The sequence below is a fragment of the Macrobrachium nipponense genome, chromosome 24, assembly GCF_015104395.2.
Source record: "Macrobrachium nipponense isolate FS-2020 chromosome 24, ASM1510439v2, whole genome shotgun sequence".
NCBI classification, from domain to species: domain Eukaryota; kingdom Metazoa; phylum Arthropoda; class Malacostraca; order Decapoda; family Palaemonidae; genus Macrobrachium; species Macrobrachium nipponense.
In genome coordinates, this window is record NC_061091.1 from 55023284 (window position 1) to 55043904 (window position 20621).

The 20621-nt window shown below is 34.6% G+C and overlaps 1 protein-coding gene across 1 annotated transcript; it reads right to left on the minus strand.

Moving 5' to 3' along the window:
• Positions 1-18523: 18523 nt before the first annotated feature.
• Positions 18524-19189, minus strand: LOC135203121 (centrosomal protein of 135 kDa-like). Its single transcript, XM_064232766.1, has one exon. The coding sequence runs from the start codon at positions 19187-19189 to the stop codon at positions 18524-18526; it is 666 nt and encodes a 221-aa protein (XP_064088836.1).
• Positions 19190-20621: the final 1432 nt, after the last annotated feature.

The following is a 20621-nucleotide window of genomic DNA, read 5'->3' on the forward strand; positions in this document are numbered from 1 at the left end:
TAATTGAACTAATACTTTTAGTTTTAATATGACGCACTTGCGTTAAATTATCTACTTACGTTAACGTTTAATGAAAGAATTGCTTTGGAATACGTTTTATGAAAATGATGACGCGCTCGCGGTGAACGATGTTTACGTTAATGGTAGCGGCTTGCGCTTATATGAAATGATTTGCATTTCAATATGAATTTCACAAAGACGCATTTTACGTTAACAATTCTTGTAATTTACTCTACTTTTAAGATTTACGTTAACTTTACGTAAGGATACTAGGTCCTTGTGACAAGTGAAATGACGGTAAGGATTTTAAACGATGTTAGCAAACGTTTGTAAAAGAGGTTACGTTAAGTCCGAAGTGGAATGAAACTTTCGCTCAGCGAGCTTGTGAGCGATACGACGTGAAACGCGGTGAGCGAACAGAGGACAGCTGATTTCTGTAAAAGCGAAAACGATTTACAAAAAGAAATTCTAATTTCTTATTCAAGATGAATTACGTTAATTTCTCTGGCAGAACGATCGATGCTAGTATGAAGATTGATATTATTTACGTTAAAACATCAAGACTTACGTTACTTTGCTTAAATCGCTGAGATAATGCTTAAAGGGATAAAAAACATGGCTGCGTTGTGTGAAACGAAGGTTGGCTGGAAAAGCGCATGCGCGAAGCTTACAAAGCTGGCCAGCTTGAGCGAGCGTTTACGCTCAGCTGACTAGAGCTGAGCGGTTACCAACACTTGGAATGAAAACTAAGTTAAAACGAATTCCCCTAACATATCACAGACAAAAGAATTGTACACTTCTTTTGCCGTAACTATTAGTAGAACTCTCCTAACTAGCTAGACTTTCTAACACAACAATAAACCCTGGCAAAGCACTTCCTAGTTTGATCTAGTACTTTCTGGCATCTATCTAACACGTGCTCGTGTCTCGTCGGATGAGGACAATGCAATTTACAAAATAACAGAATTCACTCGGCGCTCTGGCCGTTACAATATAATATTTCTAACTAACACTTATTTAAAACACTTTGTAATAAAAATACTTAAACGTACCTTAAGCTAACATTTGTTATAAAATAATTATATTATAAAAATGGTATACCTTACCGTGAGTCAGTGTGTGTCTTCCGCTGCAAGTGTGCTTTGATTTGCGCTTTGTAAAAACATTTACACATTATGTTTTACAAGGGATAACGCGATTTACAAGCTTTTTTAAGCAAGCTAGGTTCGAATCTCGGCGAGGTCAGCCATTGTTACGTATGGGCCTGGCCTTGAAAGAGGTTCCAATACGTAAACAGGAATAGTTGAGGGAAAAAGAGTAAATTACTTGAACTTACCGTAAAAGGATTTATAGTGATAATTTACTCTAGAGGAAAAGGTCGCCAGAAACTCAGCTAATTACTTCACATCTATTTATTTACAAGAGGCTGCTTAACAGCCAGGGTTAAGTAAATGCAACTGGTCCCCACATGGACTAATAATATCTCTCAAGTGGATGATAGCTGGCTCAAAATGAAATTCACGTAAAAGCTGGTTTCGAAATCTTGCGGTAATGCAACACTTGCGAGCGAAGAGACTTGGACACGTGACTCAGGGAATCTGGAAAAAGATCCCAGATTAGACAAGATAAAAAGAAAAAGGACTTCTTGCACAAGTTACGATTATTCAGTTCTCTAACACTGGGGAAAAGGAACTTTAATGTTTCACTGAGGTATGCAATGACTTCAAATTTTGTCTGGGACGATCGCACAAGGGAAGCATGCGGCCATGAGGCAGTGAGGAACAAAGAGGGATGAGTTCTTTTGATTTGTGAAGTTTGAATTGGGAAAATGGGGAGTAAATAGACACTAGGATGTGAGGTACTGGCAATATGCTGCTTGACAAGACGTACCTGGATGCCATGATCAGTGGATCTTTGTAGAAATGCGGCCTGGCTTTGTCTCAGGTCTGGGGCTTGGGCGCGCCAGTAACGCCGTTAGGTCTAAGTGTGGGAGGCTGGTGGTTGGACATCCGTCCAAGGTCACGACTGCAGCCGACTGAGGACAAGGGCAGGTGTTTTTCCAGGGTGTTGGGGGTCAGCTTAACCCCCCACGAGCAGGGCAATCCTAGAAACAGAACATACAGCCAGCAGAGGGTTCACAGGAAAAAGAGCTAAAGATATAGGCCTAAGAAGTACCAGTCTGCCTACATCCTTCCCTTTGGGATACGTCCCTAAAGCTGACAAGTCTATTTTCCCCCTTCTAGCAGGAACTCCCTATCTCTGGCTGGCGTGTTTTGGTTTCCCACCTAAAAATCAGCTGATATTTGGAGGAATATGGCTGCCTTTTTACAAATCAAAATATTTAACTAAATTCTGGGTAGACAAGGAGGTCAATAAACGTAGAAATAAATATATATATATATATATATATATATATATATATATATATATATATATATATATAAATTGTCGATTTAAATATTCATTTATATCATGTATCCGAGAGAGTATACTGCTGAAAATGGACCTAGGCTAATCATGTGTGAAAATCAGAAGTCCAATTTAGGCCCACTAAATATGTCATGCAAATTATTTTATTGATCAAAGGACAAAATTAGTTTAATTAAACATCGTTTTCAAAGAATGTTAACGCCTTGATGTATTGTTTATCGGTTGTAGGAGACGAAATGACAACACCCCAGTGCAGTACGATACGTTGAGTCAAGACTCGAGCGCAGCAAAGTCAACTTCAAAATGCTTCGGTATGCTGTCACGAAGCTAGAGTTGAGAATAAAATTAGAAATCGTGGACCCATCGGCATATATTTTCCTTACTTTGCAAAATAATTATCTTTAATATGTTGAATAAGTCGAGTCTATTCTAATGTAATTTATTTCAAGTATAGCACCTTTGAAAGGAAATGTTATTTATTGTTAAGTAAATAATCTGGCACCTGCATATGGCAATATTTCCATAACGAACAATGAATTAAGAAACTACGCCAATTCTTCGTTGGCCGTCTGTACATGAATACACACACAGACACCCACACATAAATACACACATACACCCACACATAAATGTATGTATGGGTGCACAATGATTATTTACTTGTTAAGTAGAGAGAAAAATACCCCGTTTTAAGAGGTTATTTCCATATTTCACTATATTTCATTACTCCTGCATTGAATGGATACCTTTACATTACTTATAAGGTGTAAAAATTATACTGTAGGTGTCCCGAAAGTGAATATTTGTTGAAATTTATATTATATATATGTGTGAGTGTGCATGTTTACGTATGTATACACACATGTATGTATGTATGTATGTATGTATGATGATATAATATATAGGATATATAAGATATATAACTGTATATATAATAATAGATATGTATATTATATATTATATATATATATATATATAATATATACACATAATATAACGGCATATATATATATATATATATAGATATATATATATATAATGTAGTATGTATGTATGTATGTAGTATTTATATATTTATAGTATATAATATATATTATATGTATATAGATATATATATATGTATATATAGTATATATATATATATATATATATATATACCATATCTACGCATATATATATTATATATAATATATATAGATATATATATAATGTTGTATGTATGTATATATATATGTATATATATATAATATATATATTATATCTATATATATATATATATATATATATATATATATATATATATATTATATATATATATAGATACTATATTACATGAACACACACACACACACACACATATATATGTATATAATATATATATATATATATATATATATATATATATATATAAATGATATATACATCAGAAGGCGTTGAAGAAGACAGCATTAAACATATGTCACTTTATTCTCATTGCGACGTTTCGAGACCAATGTCTCATCATCCAGGCTAAAATAAAAGATAAAAAAACTGATATACAATACAGCATTAAATTATTTTGTTGACATAAAAAAAACACATTGAATAAAGTAATACAAGGAAATTCACAACATTGAAATGCAAGTTACTCTACATAATGAATAAAATAAAAACGAAATATAATATATATATATTATATATATATATCTATATATATATTATATATATACTAAGGCATTATTAAAATTAGGAATAGTTTAAAAAAGACACCTTGCCTCAACGACGTTCGGTTGCTGTATGGGAAACGCATCGAAAGTAAACAAGAAGAAGGGCCTGGTTTTAAGCTATGTACAAGGGAACAGATGAAGAGTGGTTAGTCAAGGTTGGAACTAGTTTCTTTATAGCTAGAGATTCTAAAATTGGAAGGTGATGTGCGTATGGACTTGATAACAATATCTTAAAATCCTTATAGTTATACTATTTTTACAAAATTTCCCATGATTTCTAATGTTAGATAGTTTCTGGGTTGGACAGTTTACACCCTGTACGGAAACTAATGCCCATATGTGCATCACATATCACCTTGAGCAAGCGGCGCGTGTTTCCAACGTAAGTCTGCCTATTGCATCGGCAGCAAGTGTAAATGTAGACAACGCCGGATTGCATTAAAGGAGGTAATCTCCTCTTTATGACGCAACATATTACTGATTGTTCTAGGGTTCATTAAGATAAACTTAACATCAACAGCTGGAAAATGATTGATTAAAATTCTCCTTAAGTGAGGTAAAAAAAGATGTGTCATGCATATAAGGAAATCTTATATAAAACTTGAGTTTTCTGGGCCAAATGTATTGCTGCTGGAGGATGAAATGAATTTCCAGAGGTTTTCCTGACATATTTCATAAAGAGATTAGGAGGGTAACAATTTGATTTAAAATAATCGTAAAGGATTCCGATTTCTTTGTGGAAAAGACTCCAATCAGAAGTTAATGTCATGGCTCTGTGGAGGAGGGTAGACAACGAATTTAATTTAAAATTGAAAAACAAAAACTATAAAAGTTAAGACCAAGGCCTGTGAACGTTGCCTTTCGAAATATACCTGTGTGAAAACGGTCGTCGTCACGGATAACAATCGTATCTAAGAAAGGCAGTTGGTTATTGTTTTCCAATTCATACGTAAATTTAATGTTGGGATGTAAAGAATTGGCATGTTGCAAGAACGAGTCACAGTGCAAATGGTCCTTAAAAAGAACAAAAGTGTCATCCACATATCGGCGATAAAATAAGGGTTTAAAAGAAGAGGGACAACTGTCCAGCAGTTCTCTCTCAAATTTGTGCATAAAAATGTTAGCGAATGTGCAACTCAGTGGGTTACCCATGCCCACACCTTCAACTTGCACGTATACCTCATCATTAAAAACAAAGGCAGTGTCCCGCACTGCCAACTCTAACAACTTCTTAAAATCAAAACGGTTAAAACCATGGTGAACACTTTCATCATCAGTAAAAATAGTATCTAAAATATACTCAATTGTTTCCTCCACGGGTATATTAGTAAATAAGGATTCTATGTCAAAACTAGCCATGATTAAATCTGAATCCTGACACAAAATACTGTTTTTAAATTCTAAGGAATTAGAAAGACTAAGCTCATTATTAAAAAAGCTTTCCAATAAAGGGATGAGATATTTGGCAATTTTGTAGTTTGGAGTTGTATAAGACGAAAGGATTGGCCTCATAGGAATATTTTCCTTATGTATTTTCGGAAGCCCATACATGACACCAAAAGAAGAGCCAGTGACGAAGAGCTCGTCGTAAGTAGCCTGATTAATTGTATGCTTGTCCTTTAGAGACTTTAAAAAACGGTTGATTCTGTCCTCGTTTCTAAAAATGAGTTTAAAATCCTTTTCACCAATTTTCAGAAATTTAGTCATCCGATAAAATAGTTTGCATCTTATGAATGTAATCGACCCTGTTTAGAATAACGGTTCCTTTACCTTTATCTGGTTTTGAAAATATCAGGTCTTCCTTTTTACTCAATTTACGAAGTGTGTTTAAATCATCTTTGTTAAAGAAAGGAGCCCATCTAGTTTTCAGTTTGCTATAATTAGTGTGGACAAAAGCAGATAGTTCGGTTTGAAATTTCGGCATATTTGCATTTAAAGGCAGGTTCTTTAGTTTGGAAAAAAGTACTTCAAAAGGCAGGTAATATTCATAGTACGAGGGTTTATAATTAGGTAAACAGAAGTCCAACCCAAAAGATAAAAGAAATTCCTCCTTCCTAGTTAAGTTATAATCGGAGAAATTGAATACCACTTTATTCTCTTTGCTCGCAAAATTAGGTTAAAAGATGCCCAAATTCTTTAATTTATTATTATGGGTATTTTGTATTCTTTCGATATAGGAATTCAATTCCTTACTTAGTAACCAGTTAAATATAATGAGGTCAATAAGTGTAAGACTGTTATGAATTTCATTGTACAAGGGTTGAATGCGTTTCATATGCTGTTCAATGAGTTTCTCTTTGTTACAAATCTCAATGGTTAACAGGGCTATGGTAGAGTCATGATAAAATTTGGTATTATAAAGAGAGCGTCTATACAACTTAAATTTTACAAAGTTCGGCGTAAAAATTCCAGGTCGAGCTTCTTCAAGGTATTCTCCAACTTGCGACATGTCAGCAGCAACGGGCGATCGTATCTTTGCTGAATTAAGGTGTAAACTGTCCAACCCAGAACTATCTAACATTAGAAATCATGGGAAATTTTGTAAAAATAGTATAAACTATAAGGATTTTAAGATATTGTTATCAAGTCCATACGCACATCACCTTCCAATTTTAGAATCTCTAGCTATAAAGAAACTAGTTCCAACCTTGAACAACCACTCTTCATCTGTTCCCTTGTATACATAGCTTAAACCAGGCCCTTCTTCTTGTTTACTTTCGATGCGTTTCCCATACAGCAACCGAACGTCGTTGAGACAAGTTGTCTTTTTTAACTATTCCTAATTTAATAATGCCTTTATATAATATATATATATATATTATATAATATATATATATATATTATATATATATATTATATTCGTTTTATTTTATTTCATTATGTAGAGTAACTTGCATTTCAATGTTGTGAATTTCCTTGTATTACTTTATTCAATGTGTTATTTTTTTATGTCAAAAAAAATAATTTAATGCTATATTGTATATCAGTTTTTATCTTTCATTTTAGCCTGGATGATGAGACATTGGTCTCGAAACGTCGAAATAAGAATAAAGTGACATATGTTTAATGCTGTCTTCTTCAACGCCGCCTCATTTGTACTGCCGAGGAATAGCCTAACCATTATATATATATGTATATATACATATATATATATATGTATATATACATATATATATATATATATTAAATACACACATATATGAATTTCAATAAATATTCACTTTCAGGACACCTGCCGTATATACGTTTTACATCTTATAAAGTAAAGTAAAGGTATCTAATCATTGCAGGTATTAAATATACTGAAATATGCAAATGACCTCTTTTAAAATTTGTAGGTATTTTTCGCACTACGTAACAAGTGAATAATTATTGTAAACTGTTGAAGCCTTATGGGGAAAAATCGAAATACACACACAAAAAAAAAATTATCATTATATTTTATATTCTATAGTGTAACTCTCAAGAAGGGAAAAAATAATAATGAATAGCATATGGAAGAAAACGAAGAATTAATGGAGGGGTAACTATTGACAGAAGGATTGGTCAGTCATTTCCTCCATAAGCCTTCAATAACCACGAACTCTACATATGAGTAAGGATATATATGATATTGCATACCGATTTTCTCCTTAAAAGATCAAGAAAAAGAATATTTGACAAAGGAAGGAATAAGAGAGAGAAAGAAAATGTTTTATTTATTCTCATAAGGCTATAATAATAAGTATAACGCATCTTTATGAATATTTACCACAATTTCATCGTTTCTGTTAGTAGCCTACTGGCAGACATCATTTGGGTCTTTAAAAAATGTTCTTGAGTCGTTAACTGTCGTTAAGTTTTAGCAATAATAATTCTAAATGGTATGTAATTTGATAAAAAAAAAAAAGACTTATAAGTAATAAATCAGGTCATATAGTTTTAGTGCGTCAAGTATTAAGCAATTTTTTCCACGTAACTGTTGTAGACGACTTGGATGAGCAGACGAACTTGACGCTATTACAAACGAAAACTGGTAAATCACGGGGGAAGAAACAATCGAATAATTAACATTTTAAGGGCATTTCCTTATTCCCAAAATGTTTAATCTAAAGTTTAAGATCTTTCAGGAATTGATTTTACTCAAGTACAAGACAAATCCAAATTGATAACGGCTTAAATCGGAGAGTTTTTGGCAGGATATTTAAAAACTCTCCTTCAGACGAGTACTAATTATACTCGTTTTTTTTTTTTTTTTTTTTTTTTTTTTATCCGGGCTTTAAATAGTTACGCTGTGTAAGTTTTAGTTAAATAAAAGGATATCTTGGTGTACATTTGCAACAGAAAAGTGTTTTAATAATTTACTGTATGCGAATTACACCGTTAATATTCGAAATAGAATATTATTTAAAGCCCGGGACGCAGGGTTACCATGCGCAAACACCACAGAAGGATGGACAGATGGAAAAAAACAGAGTATAGTTCGTCTGACTCACGGGTGAAGAAATAATCGAATAATTAACATTTTAAGGGCATTTCTTTATTGCCAAAATGTTTAATCTAGACTTTAAGACCTTTCAGCAATAGATGTTACAGGAACAAAGCAAGTTACAAATTGAATATGGTTATTAAATCGGAGAGTTTGTGGCAAGATGTTTAGACCTCTCCAACAGACGAGTATTAATTAGTTCATCTGACTCACGTGTGAAGAAACAATCGAATAACTAACATTTGAGGGGCATTTCCTCCTTACCAAAATGTTTAATCTAGACTGTAAGACCTTTCGGCAATAGATTTTACACAGATATGTACTAGACAAATTCAAATTAATAACGGCTTAAATCGGACGAGTGCTATCATTTCGTCTAGTCACCACCAGAACGGCGCTGCCCGCAGTGGCAGAGAGCTTGCTTGTATGGTGTTTTTGTTTGTATGGTTTTTTACATTGCATGGAACCAGTGGTTATTCAGCAACGGGATCAACGGCTTTACGTGACTTCCGAACCACGTCGAGAGTGAATTTCTATCACCAGAAATACACATCTCTTTCTCCTCAATGGAATGGCCAAGAATCGAACCCGCGACCACCGAGATAAGAAGCAAACACCATACCAACCACGCCACTGAGGCGCTCAGTGGCGGAGTGCCGGGGACTCAAGGTGGTTAAGTACGAAGAGCTGGCGATGTTTTTCGTTTATTATTTTATAGTGCTAGTGCGTTGAGAACTTGCAATTGCTGGGATTGGTACGGGACTTCTTCCCCTAGAGATGTGGAGTGACATCTGTCAAGTAAAGAAAGGCGAATTAATCTTATATAACCATAATTGTGCGTCAGTCAAGTCGGCCACCTTGATAGCAGTAGACACTATGGATGTCATTAATGTTGCAGATATTCCGAACATTATTTTCGCAATTTCCAAATATTATTGTTGCGTAAATGAAATAGCAATTTAATTTTGCATTCATATTATTATTTACCCTCTATGTGCCTCATATTATACGATATATGTTGATACTTTTTACAAAAGCGTATGTAGTCAAGTATAGACTTATATAGGTCCAGCGGTTTGCTACTTGTGTTGAGACTCGTCCTGTGAACTTGTATTTTGTCAAGTCATTATGACCTGTAGGGTAGTAGGCCTGTAAGATACAGTCAGTATACTATTTACAATTCAGTTTTTTCTTTAGTACATGTAAAGGTAGTGTTGGGAATGTTCAACAAAATGACTTTTTATCAAAATGGACGTTTTTAAAACTATAATTCACACTGAGAGCTGTGTTCAGGACAACGCAAGCAAACGGTAATAAATAGCTTCGGTTAGTCGATTCGAAGTACAAATAGTTGTATTTTATACGTGTAACAAATGTAACAAACCCTGATTTCGTTTGTCTCCATCCAAAAATGTGTATTATAGATTATAGTAATATAGTGATAGCAGGGAAGTTATAAGCTTGGTAGCCTAGTAGTCTATAGACCTAAACCATTCAAACTATACTAATTTCGTAAGATACTCTATCATCTAAACCTTATTCTGATTTCAAATATTTAAAAAAACAATTCCTTTATGTTAACAGTTATCAAATCATCCTGCTATAGGGAAAAAATAGCCTTTTAAGTATAGTAGCGCTATGAATAAACACCTTAGCCAAGAATGCTAGGCCTATACGAATTGATTCATTAGATATTTTCATACTTTTTCCCGCTTTTTTTTTTAGAAATACTTTCGTTCTGTATGAGTCGAAATTAACTTCCTGCTTTAGTTCTTATTCGTCAGTTCTTTCCATGTATCGTTCAAAAGCCTTAAAATAGAAAGAAATGGGAGTAAACCTTTCTGTGTATGCGTGATTGCTTGGTCACATTAAATGATCATATTATGGACTTCGTAATTTTTTTATGGGGTTTCAAAAGATTTTAAAAGTATTGAGTGTTGGCTCTGATTTATTTTACTTTTTATTTTTATTTTTTTTTATAAAACACCTTTACATATTGTGGTAAAGTCTCTGAGAATGCAAACACACACACACACAATATATATATATATATATATCTATATATATATATATATATATATATATATATATATGTGTGTGTGTGTGTGTGTGTGTGTGTGTGTGTTGTGTGTGTATGATACATCATGGAAAGAACTGACGAAAAAGAACTAAAGCAGGAAGTTAAGTTCGACTTTTTACGGAAGGAAATTATTCTATAAAGGCAAAAAAAAAAAACAAAAAAAAAAAAACAAAAAAAAAAAAAAAAAAAAGCTATGAAAACATCTAATGAATCAATTTGTATAGGCCTAGCATTCTTGGCTAAAGTGTTGATTCTTGGTGATACTATATACTGACGAATAAGAACTAAAGCATGAAGTTAATTTCGACTCATACGGAACAAAAGTATTCTATAAAAGCGGGAAAAAGTACGAAAATATCTAATGAATCAATTCGTATAGGCCTAGCATTCTTGGCTAAGGTGTTTATTCATAGCGCTACTATACTTAAAAGGCTATTTTTTCCCTATAGCAGGATGATTTGATAACTGTTAACATAAAGGAATTGTTTTTTAAATATTTGAAATCAGAATAAGGTTTAGATGATAGAGTATCTTACGAAATTAGTATAGTTTGAATGGTTTAGGTCTATAGACTACTAGGCTACCAAGCTTATAACTTCCCTGCTATCACTATATTACTATAATCTATAATACACATTTTTGGATGGAGACAAACGAAACCAGGGTTTGTTACATTTGTTACACGTATAAAATACAACTATTTGTACTTCGAATCGACTAACCGAAGCTATTTATTACCGTTTGTTCGCGTTGTCCTGAACACAGCTCTCACAGAGTATATATAATATTCATTTACCTATATATGTTATATACATATATTAATATATATATATATATATATATATATATATATATATATATTTGTATACATACACACACACACACACACACACACACACACATATATATATATATATATATATATATATATATATATATATATATATAGATAGATAAGATAGATAGATAGATATGTATAGATATATATACATACATATATGTATATACATGATATATAATATATATATATATATATATATATATATCATTTATATACATACATATCTATCTATCTATCTATCTATATATATATATATATATATATATATATATACTTTGTATATATATATATATACACGCACATCCAGACGTACGGGGAGGGCGTTTATTTCACATGTTAAAGAAGATCAGGGCAGGAACACGAAGAGATTCACATTATCCTTTAATCCCTACGTTTCGTGACAACATCGCCACATCTTCAGGGATTTTCTACAAAATAAAGTATAAAATGTTAACCATAAAATAAGAGCTGATCACAAGATCCAATAGTTGAAAAACGTAAAAACAGTTTTAATGGTAAAAATTTACAACTATCATACTTAAATTACATGCAACACTTGATTAAAACAGACCAGAAATACCAAACAACTTACAAATGACGAGAAGAATATTTTAAAATTAAAGCTAAATTACACAAAAGATAAAAGTAATAAAACAAATATCATGAAAAAAAAAGTAAAAGTCATATATTCACAAAAACCACAGCCAAAAAAAACAGCTCAAACACTTAACCAAACCTTTCAGCATCAAAGATAAAAAAACACACTAAAAGTACAAACAACGTCAAGAGGCACAAGGAATGACATAATAATTAGGCTAAAAAACAAAATGGGACAGCAGAGGAATGGTTTGTTTAAAGTTGAACTCGTAGTTTTGATGTTCAGAGTTTCCAAAATCAACAGTTCGTTGGGTTCCCTTGTTGGCCAATAATTTTAAAAAAATCTTCGTAATTGACTGTGGCTTTACATTTAAAAAGTATGCTTCCTTATATAAATGTTTCAGGGTTAGATAATTTACACCCCAGTTTCTGTAACTAACGCCCCGATGGGAATCGGCCCTGGTACCCTGAGGAAGACGCGGGTAGATCCAACATATTTTCCCAGATTACATCTGGGACAAGTGTATTGGCATAAACGACACCCGACGTCATCAAAGGGCAGAGCCGATCCTTAAACATGAGAGCGAGCCAATGGTCTTGGGATTTTTAGGTATAAGTTTAGATTTACGGCTCCAAAATATGTTGTCACGAAACGTAGGATTAAAGGATAATGTGAATCTCTTCGTGTTCCTGCCCTTGATCTTCTTTAACATGTTGAATAAACGCCTGTAACGTCTGGACTGTGTCGTGTGTAGCTGGGTTGCACTGGTATTTTCTACAAATAATCCTACAATGGAGCTGAATTATGCTTTTTTCGTTCTCCTTTTTATTTTCCGTTTACGCTCAAGAGGACACATAACTTTCAGCAGTTCGTAAGGAATCGCTATGGCCTTGGAGTTCTCCAAAAATGTCGGAAATTGGAAAAAATATGTATGAAAAAAGAAAAGTAAGTCTGGGTGGACCTTGAGTTCCTGCAATATTGTTCAATTAATGAAATTGTTCCAAATTTTGTTAAATTTAAAGTTTATAAAAATCATTATATCACTCACAGTTTTATTCTGACACAATTATGGTATTCTAACTACTACGAAATTAGCTGTAAACAAAAAGACACTGAACGCCTTAACAAGCAATTCAATAGTTTTCGCCACCAAGTTCTCGAATCGTTCTCTTTTATTGATAAGATTGTTTTTACTCAGCTTTTTAATAACAGTATTAAAACTTTTATTAATACTACACAACGGAGACACCATAGAAAATTGGCAAACCTTGGAATTATTCTACCAAAATTTCATAGTTGTTATAAAACTGTTTTTAACTTTCGAAATATGTATTGTCTAAACGAGAAGAATTCCTTTTGTCATTTGGGTTAGATTTTTGCTTACCAAATTTTAAACCTAACTACTGTCAGTTTTTTCTGCCCCTTGAAGTGTTATTTCAACGTTAAAAAATCTCAATTTGTGTAGTGACCTTAGCCGCCTACAGAGTGAGTTAATGGTTTGTCCCAAAATGCTTTCTCAAAACTTAAAACAAACTGGGCTCCCTTTTTTAAAAGAGTGATTTGGAAATCCTCAAGTCCCTTTCTAAACGTGATGACATTATCATTGTTAGGCCGGATAAGGAGGGGAACGGTAATATTGGATAAAAGTGACTATAACAACAAAATGACTATATTTAAGCGATCGTACCAGGTTCCAGAAAATAGGTGTGCCTAGTTATCAAAGCATATTCAAAGTTGAGGATAAAATCAATAGATTTCTCAGAACCTTGAAAAATGACAATATCATGATGAAAAAATGTGTTCCAAGATTTATTTTCCAGTGGTTCATCTTACGGAATTCTTTTTATGGTTTACCAAAGATACATAAAGATAATGTTCCTCTTCGCCCTATCTTGGCCTCTTACAACACACCTAATTACACATGGCAAAATTTCTCGTCCCTCTGTTGGAACCGCTGACCACTAACCAGTATACTCTTAAAAATTCTGAACAATTTAAAGAACGTATTTTACCCCAGAACTCTGACTTATTCATGACTAGTTTTTGATGTCGAGTCACTATTTACCAACGTACCTGTAAGAGAGACCATAAACATTATTCTTGATAAGCTATTCCCCGAACCTGAGTCTGTTTACTGTAATTTTAGTTATTCGAATTTTAAAGCTCTTTTAGAAGTTGGCCGTGCTGGGACACGTGGCATTTGTTTTTAATGGACAGCTTTTTTAAAAAACAAATTGAGGGGATGGCCATGGGGTCTCCTCTTGGTCCTACCTTTGCGAATATATCATGTGCTCCCTGGAGGAGCGCATTCTGGACGAATGCCCCCTGGCCTTCCGCCCTTTGTTTTACTCACGCTACGTGGACGACACTTTTATCTTGTTCAAACATGATTTCGATGCTGACAGGTTCCTAGATTTTTGCTAATAATTACCATAATCCAATATTAATTTTCAAATGGAAAAGAACATAATTCTAAATTAGCCTTCCTAGATATTTGGTCTCCAAGGAAAATGAAACGTTTTAGTACCTCAATTTTCAGAAAGAAAACATTTACCGGGCTCGGTTCCAACTTCTATAGTTTCTGTTTTCTCAATTTCAAACTCAACTCGATATATACCTACTTTATCGTGCTCTGTCTCTTACCCTCTACCTGGTCTCTCTTCCACAATGAAATTACTTTTCTCCTCCAGTACTTCTCTAATAATTGCTTTCCTTCTAAGATCTTTTATAGAATTTTAAATAAATTACTCATAAAAGGGAAAAGGGTTTCTGAACAGCCTATTAGTTTTAAGGTCCCCAAGCTCCCTCTTTATGCCAGCTTCCCGTATCTATTAAATGATAATTTTCGTAACGAGTGTTTTACCAAGATTGTGCACAGATATTTTGGAGCCGTAATCTAAAACTTATACCTAAAAATCCCAAGACCATTGGCTCGCTCTTCATGTTTAAGGATCGGCTCTGCCCTTTGATGACGTCGGGTGTCGTTTATGAATAACACTTGTCCCAGATGTAATCTGGGAAAATATGTTGGATCTACCCGGCGTCTTCTCAGGGTCAGGCCGATTCCCCATCGGGGCGTTAGTTACAGAACTGGGTGTAAATTATCTAACCCTGAAAACATCTTGATATAAGGAAGCATACTTTTAAATGTAAAGCCACAGTCAATTACGAAGATTTTAAAATTATTGGCCAAACAAGGGAACCCAACGAACTGTTGATTTTGGAAACTCTGAACATCAAACTACGAGTTCCAACTTTAAACAACCATTCCTCTGCTGTCCCATTGTTTTTAGCCTAATTATTATGTCATTCCTTGTGCCTCTTGACGTTGTTTACTTTTAGTGTGTTTTTATCTTTGATGCTGAAAGAGGTTGGTTAAGTGTTGAGCTGTTTTTGGCTGTGGTGTGAATATATGACTTTTACTTTTTATGATATTTGTTATTACTTTTATCTTTGTGTAATTTAGCTTTAATTTTTAAATATTCTTCTCGTCATTTGTAAGTTGTTTGGTATTTCTGGTCTGTTTTAATCAAGTGTGCATGTATTTAAGTATGATAGTTGTAATTTTACCATTAAACTGTTTTTACTTTTCAACTATTGGATCTTGTGATCAGCTCTTATTTTAGTTAACATTTTATACTTTTATTTTGTAGAAAAATCTGAAGATGTGGCGATGTTGTCACGAAACGTAGGATTAAAGGATAATGTGAATCTCTTCGTGTTCCTGCCCTTGATCTTCTTTAACATATATATATATATATATATTATATATATATATATATATATATATATATATATATATATCTATTTCTATGTATATGTATATATATATATATATATATGATATATATATACAAGTATATATATAGATATTGATATATATATATATATATATATATATATATACACACATACGTGTATGTATATTTATACATATGTACTGTTTGTATATGAATAAATAGATATTTGTATGCATATATGTATGTATACATATATATAGATATAGATAAAGATATAAATATGGCCTTTAACGATCGTATGGGATCTCACCCCTGGGGCATCATTGCTAAGAGAGCGTCATAGAAATGGGGGTTTAGTTTAACCAGGGGTGGGCCCTTCCCCATTTCTCAGCTCTCATAGCTAGCCAAGATAGATGAATTCCTAAGACTGATGACCTTTCTTCTTGTAACGCCTCCAGGACTATTTCCTCTGCGGTTGATTCTAGAAAACAGGTGGTTCTTTTACTCGAGTCCAATATCCAGTCCATTTCTCTGTTAATTGTAGGAACCCCTTTGTTATAGACAGGATAAGCTTCCAGTCGCCTAATCAGACGACGTCGAAGTACAGCGACTCCGACCAATGCCCTTCGATGTCTTAGTGCCTCTGCCACACTGGGATCAAACAACCCTTTGCATATGTAAAGGCATGAAACTTACGGGTTTTTATACCGCGCCAGTGGTTGCCACTGCAGTATATGCTAGGATTTGATCTCTAATGCATTGCGTGGCCCATATTTTGCATATATAAAAGGCATTGAACTTACGGGGTTTTACGCCACGCCAGAGGTTGCCACAGTAGTATATGCAAAAAGTGGGATGCAATTTGCAATGCATAATCCAATTAACAAATGAAGTAGTAGGCATGAAACTTACGGGCTCTTACGCCGCGCCAGTGGTTGCCTACTACCCATATGAGATTGGACTTTGATACCCTATTCCATGGGTATCATGCGGCAGCAGAGAGAGAGGATGCACCACAGTCCAATGTTGGACATGGCGTGCACAACAATCCAGTCTTTGGGCACTTACTGCCAGGCCACAATCCACTGTAGTCTTTCGATCGTGCAGAACTGCTTCCACAAGCATATCTAGGAAGGATTTCCATCACAAACTTCAGCGTCTTCCTGTTCTCGAAAACGAAATACAGTGACTCCTGGCGATGCCCTTCGATGTCTTAGTGCTCCTGCCACACTGGTATCAAACACTTTGCATATGTAAAAGGCATGAAACTTACGGGTTTTTACACCGGGGGGCCCAGTGGTTGCCTCTGCAGTATATGCTTGTATTTGATCTCTTATGCATTGCATAGCCCATATTTTGCATATATAAAAGGCATTGAACTTACGGGTTTTTACGCCACGCCAGAGGTTGCCACAGTAGTATATGCAAAAAGTGGGATGCAATTTGCAATGCATAATCCAATTCACATATGAAGTAGTAGGCATGAAACTTACGGGTTCTTACACCGCGCCAGTGGTTGCCTACTACCCATATGAGATTGGGCTTTGATACCCTATTTCGAGGGTATCATGCGGCAGGAGAGAGAGGGGATGCACCATAGTACAATGTTGGACATGGGGTACACAACAATCCAGTCTTCGGGCACTTATCGCCAGGCCAAAATCCGCTGTAGTCTATCGATCACACAGACCTGGTTCCACAACCATATCCAGGAAGGATTTTTCTTACAAACTTTAGTGTCTTCCTGTTCTCCATGTCTAAGATTTCCTGCTTTCTATCCTCTGCAAGTAAACCACAGTTCTCCTAAAAATGCAGAGGTTCCTTTATTTGCACCCTTTACGTGACGGCGTTTATCTTGTAGAGTTCTCGGACCATTTTAGCATCTCGCTCCAGTCGTTGGAGGTTGGCTGCAGATATCAGCCCCATTTTCTGGTGCAATTCATCTCTGTTTAGAGGCTTCTCAATTGATGGAGTTTCATTTCATTTGGGGCCTTTTGAGTGCCTCTTGGTGCCAGCTGAAGGTCGTTGCAATCCTTTGATTTGGCGAAGTTCTTCCTCGATGCTGTCCATTCGTCGGTAGAGGGCTCTGCAGTTGATCTGGGGCTTCTTCAGACACAGAGTTTTATCCGAAGCCTTTTTGTCTTCAGCTTTTGATATCGTCCTCTCTTTTCTGCAAACTTCCTTTTCTTTATAATTCTTTCCTAAGCAGCTGATCTTTGTATCCTGCGCCAAGATCTCTTCTTGGGGTCTTACAATTTCCATTAATGCTTCCATCTCTTCAAAAACCCTGGTCTCTAGTTGCTCCTTCGTCTCAGCAAGGTCGAATTCAAGTTGAACTATCCTCCTGATCAGGTCATTCATCTTTCCATTTGCCGTCGGTTGTTTTGCTACAACAGATTTAGATTCTTTCTGTAAACCGCTGACTTCCAATTGTTTCTGGGTGCATTCATTTTCCAGTCGAAGGATCTCGCTATCCTTCTGCAAGTTCTGTTTTCTCAGCTTTTCCTGTTCCTCGTTTTTCTCAGCTAATTCTCTTTTACATTGGTCGAGCTCTTTCAAATTTTCGTGGGCCATCTGTGTCTGAATGGTGAGGACTTGTAACTCGTCCTCTAAACCTTTCATCTTCAAGGTCTTATGCTCGTTCTCCCTCTTCAGCTTTTCTATGTTCTTTTCTTTCCTTCCATTCTCTTTTCGAAAGTCCTTCCAGTCCTCCGATTCAGCTTGTTCATTTTTATTTGCATTTCGTCTCGGCTTTTATCGTTTTGCTGTAGACTTCGATGCAAAGTGTCCTTCTCCATCGAGAGCACTGAGACCGTGTTTTCCAAAATAATTAGCATCTGGTCTCTCTCCTCGTTTTCCTTCCTTTGGACATCTGTGACCTTCGCCTTTTCAATCATTTCGCTTTTCAGCTTCTGCATCTCTTCGGACATTGAACTGATCTTTCTTTCCTTTTCTTTGTTTAGTCGTTCGAGTTGTCTGATGTGTTTTTCCATCTGCAGTCCTGCTAAGGTCAGGCCCTCTACCTTGTCCAGTAATTCGTCGATCAGCTGATCCTTTTCTAATCTCTCTTTCTCAAACCTCAAGAAAAGATTTTCATTTTCCTTAATTACTTCCTCGAACTTCCGACTTGTATCCAAATTCCTTGTTTCTTCTTCACTATCTGGATGGTCGCCTTCTTCATTCCTGGAACGTCCGTATTCTACTTCGTTATCCGAAACATGGTCTTCTTCAAAGCCAGAGTGATCAATTTCGTCCTCCTGATTTCCAGCCTCATCAAGACAGGCAGAGCTGTCCGAGGCCATGAAATCGACAAAGAACTGAACCATTTTAATGCTAAATCCACGAAGTATAACTACTCCAGTGAATAGCATAACAATAATGGCAAACAATGCAATCACTCGGGGGACTTGAAGCATGGAGTTAAAGCACTGTGCAAGCACAACTGTAAGCAAACTAAGAAACATCTTTGTTCGTTACACATCAACTCTATTTGCCTTATCGTTACTTTCCAAAAATCCCACGTGACGTGTCTGGATTGTATTTCAGGAGCCATTTCTGGTTCCGCCGGAGCCGATCCTGTCTTCGAATGTTTGCTGATCGCCGGACGCAGTAGAGGTGTCTGGATTCCGGAGTCAATTTGGGCTTCACGGGAGCTGCTTCCGTCTTCATATGTATCAGAAGAGGGGAATTCCTATGCAGTCCCCAGGGACTTTCTGAAGATCCCGGAGCCAGTCTTCACACATGCTCACACACAAGCGCGCTCCTGCACACACAAATACTATATATATATATATATATATATATATATATATATATATATATATATATATATATATATGTGTGTGTGAACTCTAGTTTTAGTACAAAACAGCTGACAACAGATACACGATTTAGGTCATAAATAAGAAAGCTAATTAGAATGCAAATTTATTATCGACAAAATACTTTCGTACAAGAATATTAATTTGATAGTTTGCCTCCTCAGTTCCTGCTGTATTTTTATAGGACAGGAGTACTGTCGACACTGTTGACCTTTGACATGGAAATATATTTTTATTAAAATACTTGTTATCATTTCAATAAGAATAATTATATTTTGGTATAAATAAATCCCGTCAACTCAAATTCATCTTTTAAATTAAGTAATCTGTATGTCCCTAAATTTACACAAGTTTATAAGTGGGCTGTTGACTCTGGTTTTAGCTTAAAATGGGCTGATACATTTTCACTTTAAAAGTATAAGCTCAGGATTTAGCATAAATTAGCCAGTTTATTTCATCCTTGTAAGTACTACCTGCAATATACTTTCACTTTATAAGTATTAGCTCATGTTTTAGAATACGTTTTCCAATATATTATAACTTTATAGTTGTTAGCTTAGTTTCAAGTAAAAATTGGTCAATATATTTTCCTTTTATAAGTATTCTCTTTTATTTCAGTGTAATTTGGTTCATATATTTTTAATTTAAAAGTATTAACTTGGTTTCAAGTGTGAATTGACAAACATATTTTCTCGTTATTAGTATTAGCTTAGGGTATAATGTAAATTGACCAATATATTTACACAATATAAGTATTAACTCAATTTTAAGTATTAATTGTCCAATACATCTTTACTTTATAAGTATCAGCCTAGGTTTCATTGTAAAATGACAAAACGTTTCCATTTTATAAATATTAGCTCAGTCTTAAGTATAAATTGGCCAATATATTTTTTTCCTTTATTAATTAATATTAGCTGGGGCACTTTTACTTAAT

Bases quoted from the DNA above. Each gene is read 5' to 3' on its own strand.
- LOC135203121 (XM_064232766.1), bottom strand. From the start codon at position 19,189: ATGGTTCAGTTCTTTGTCGATTTCATGGCCTCGGACAGCTCTGCCTGT.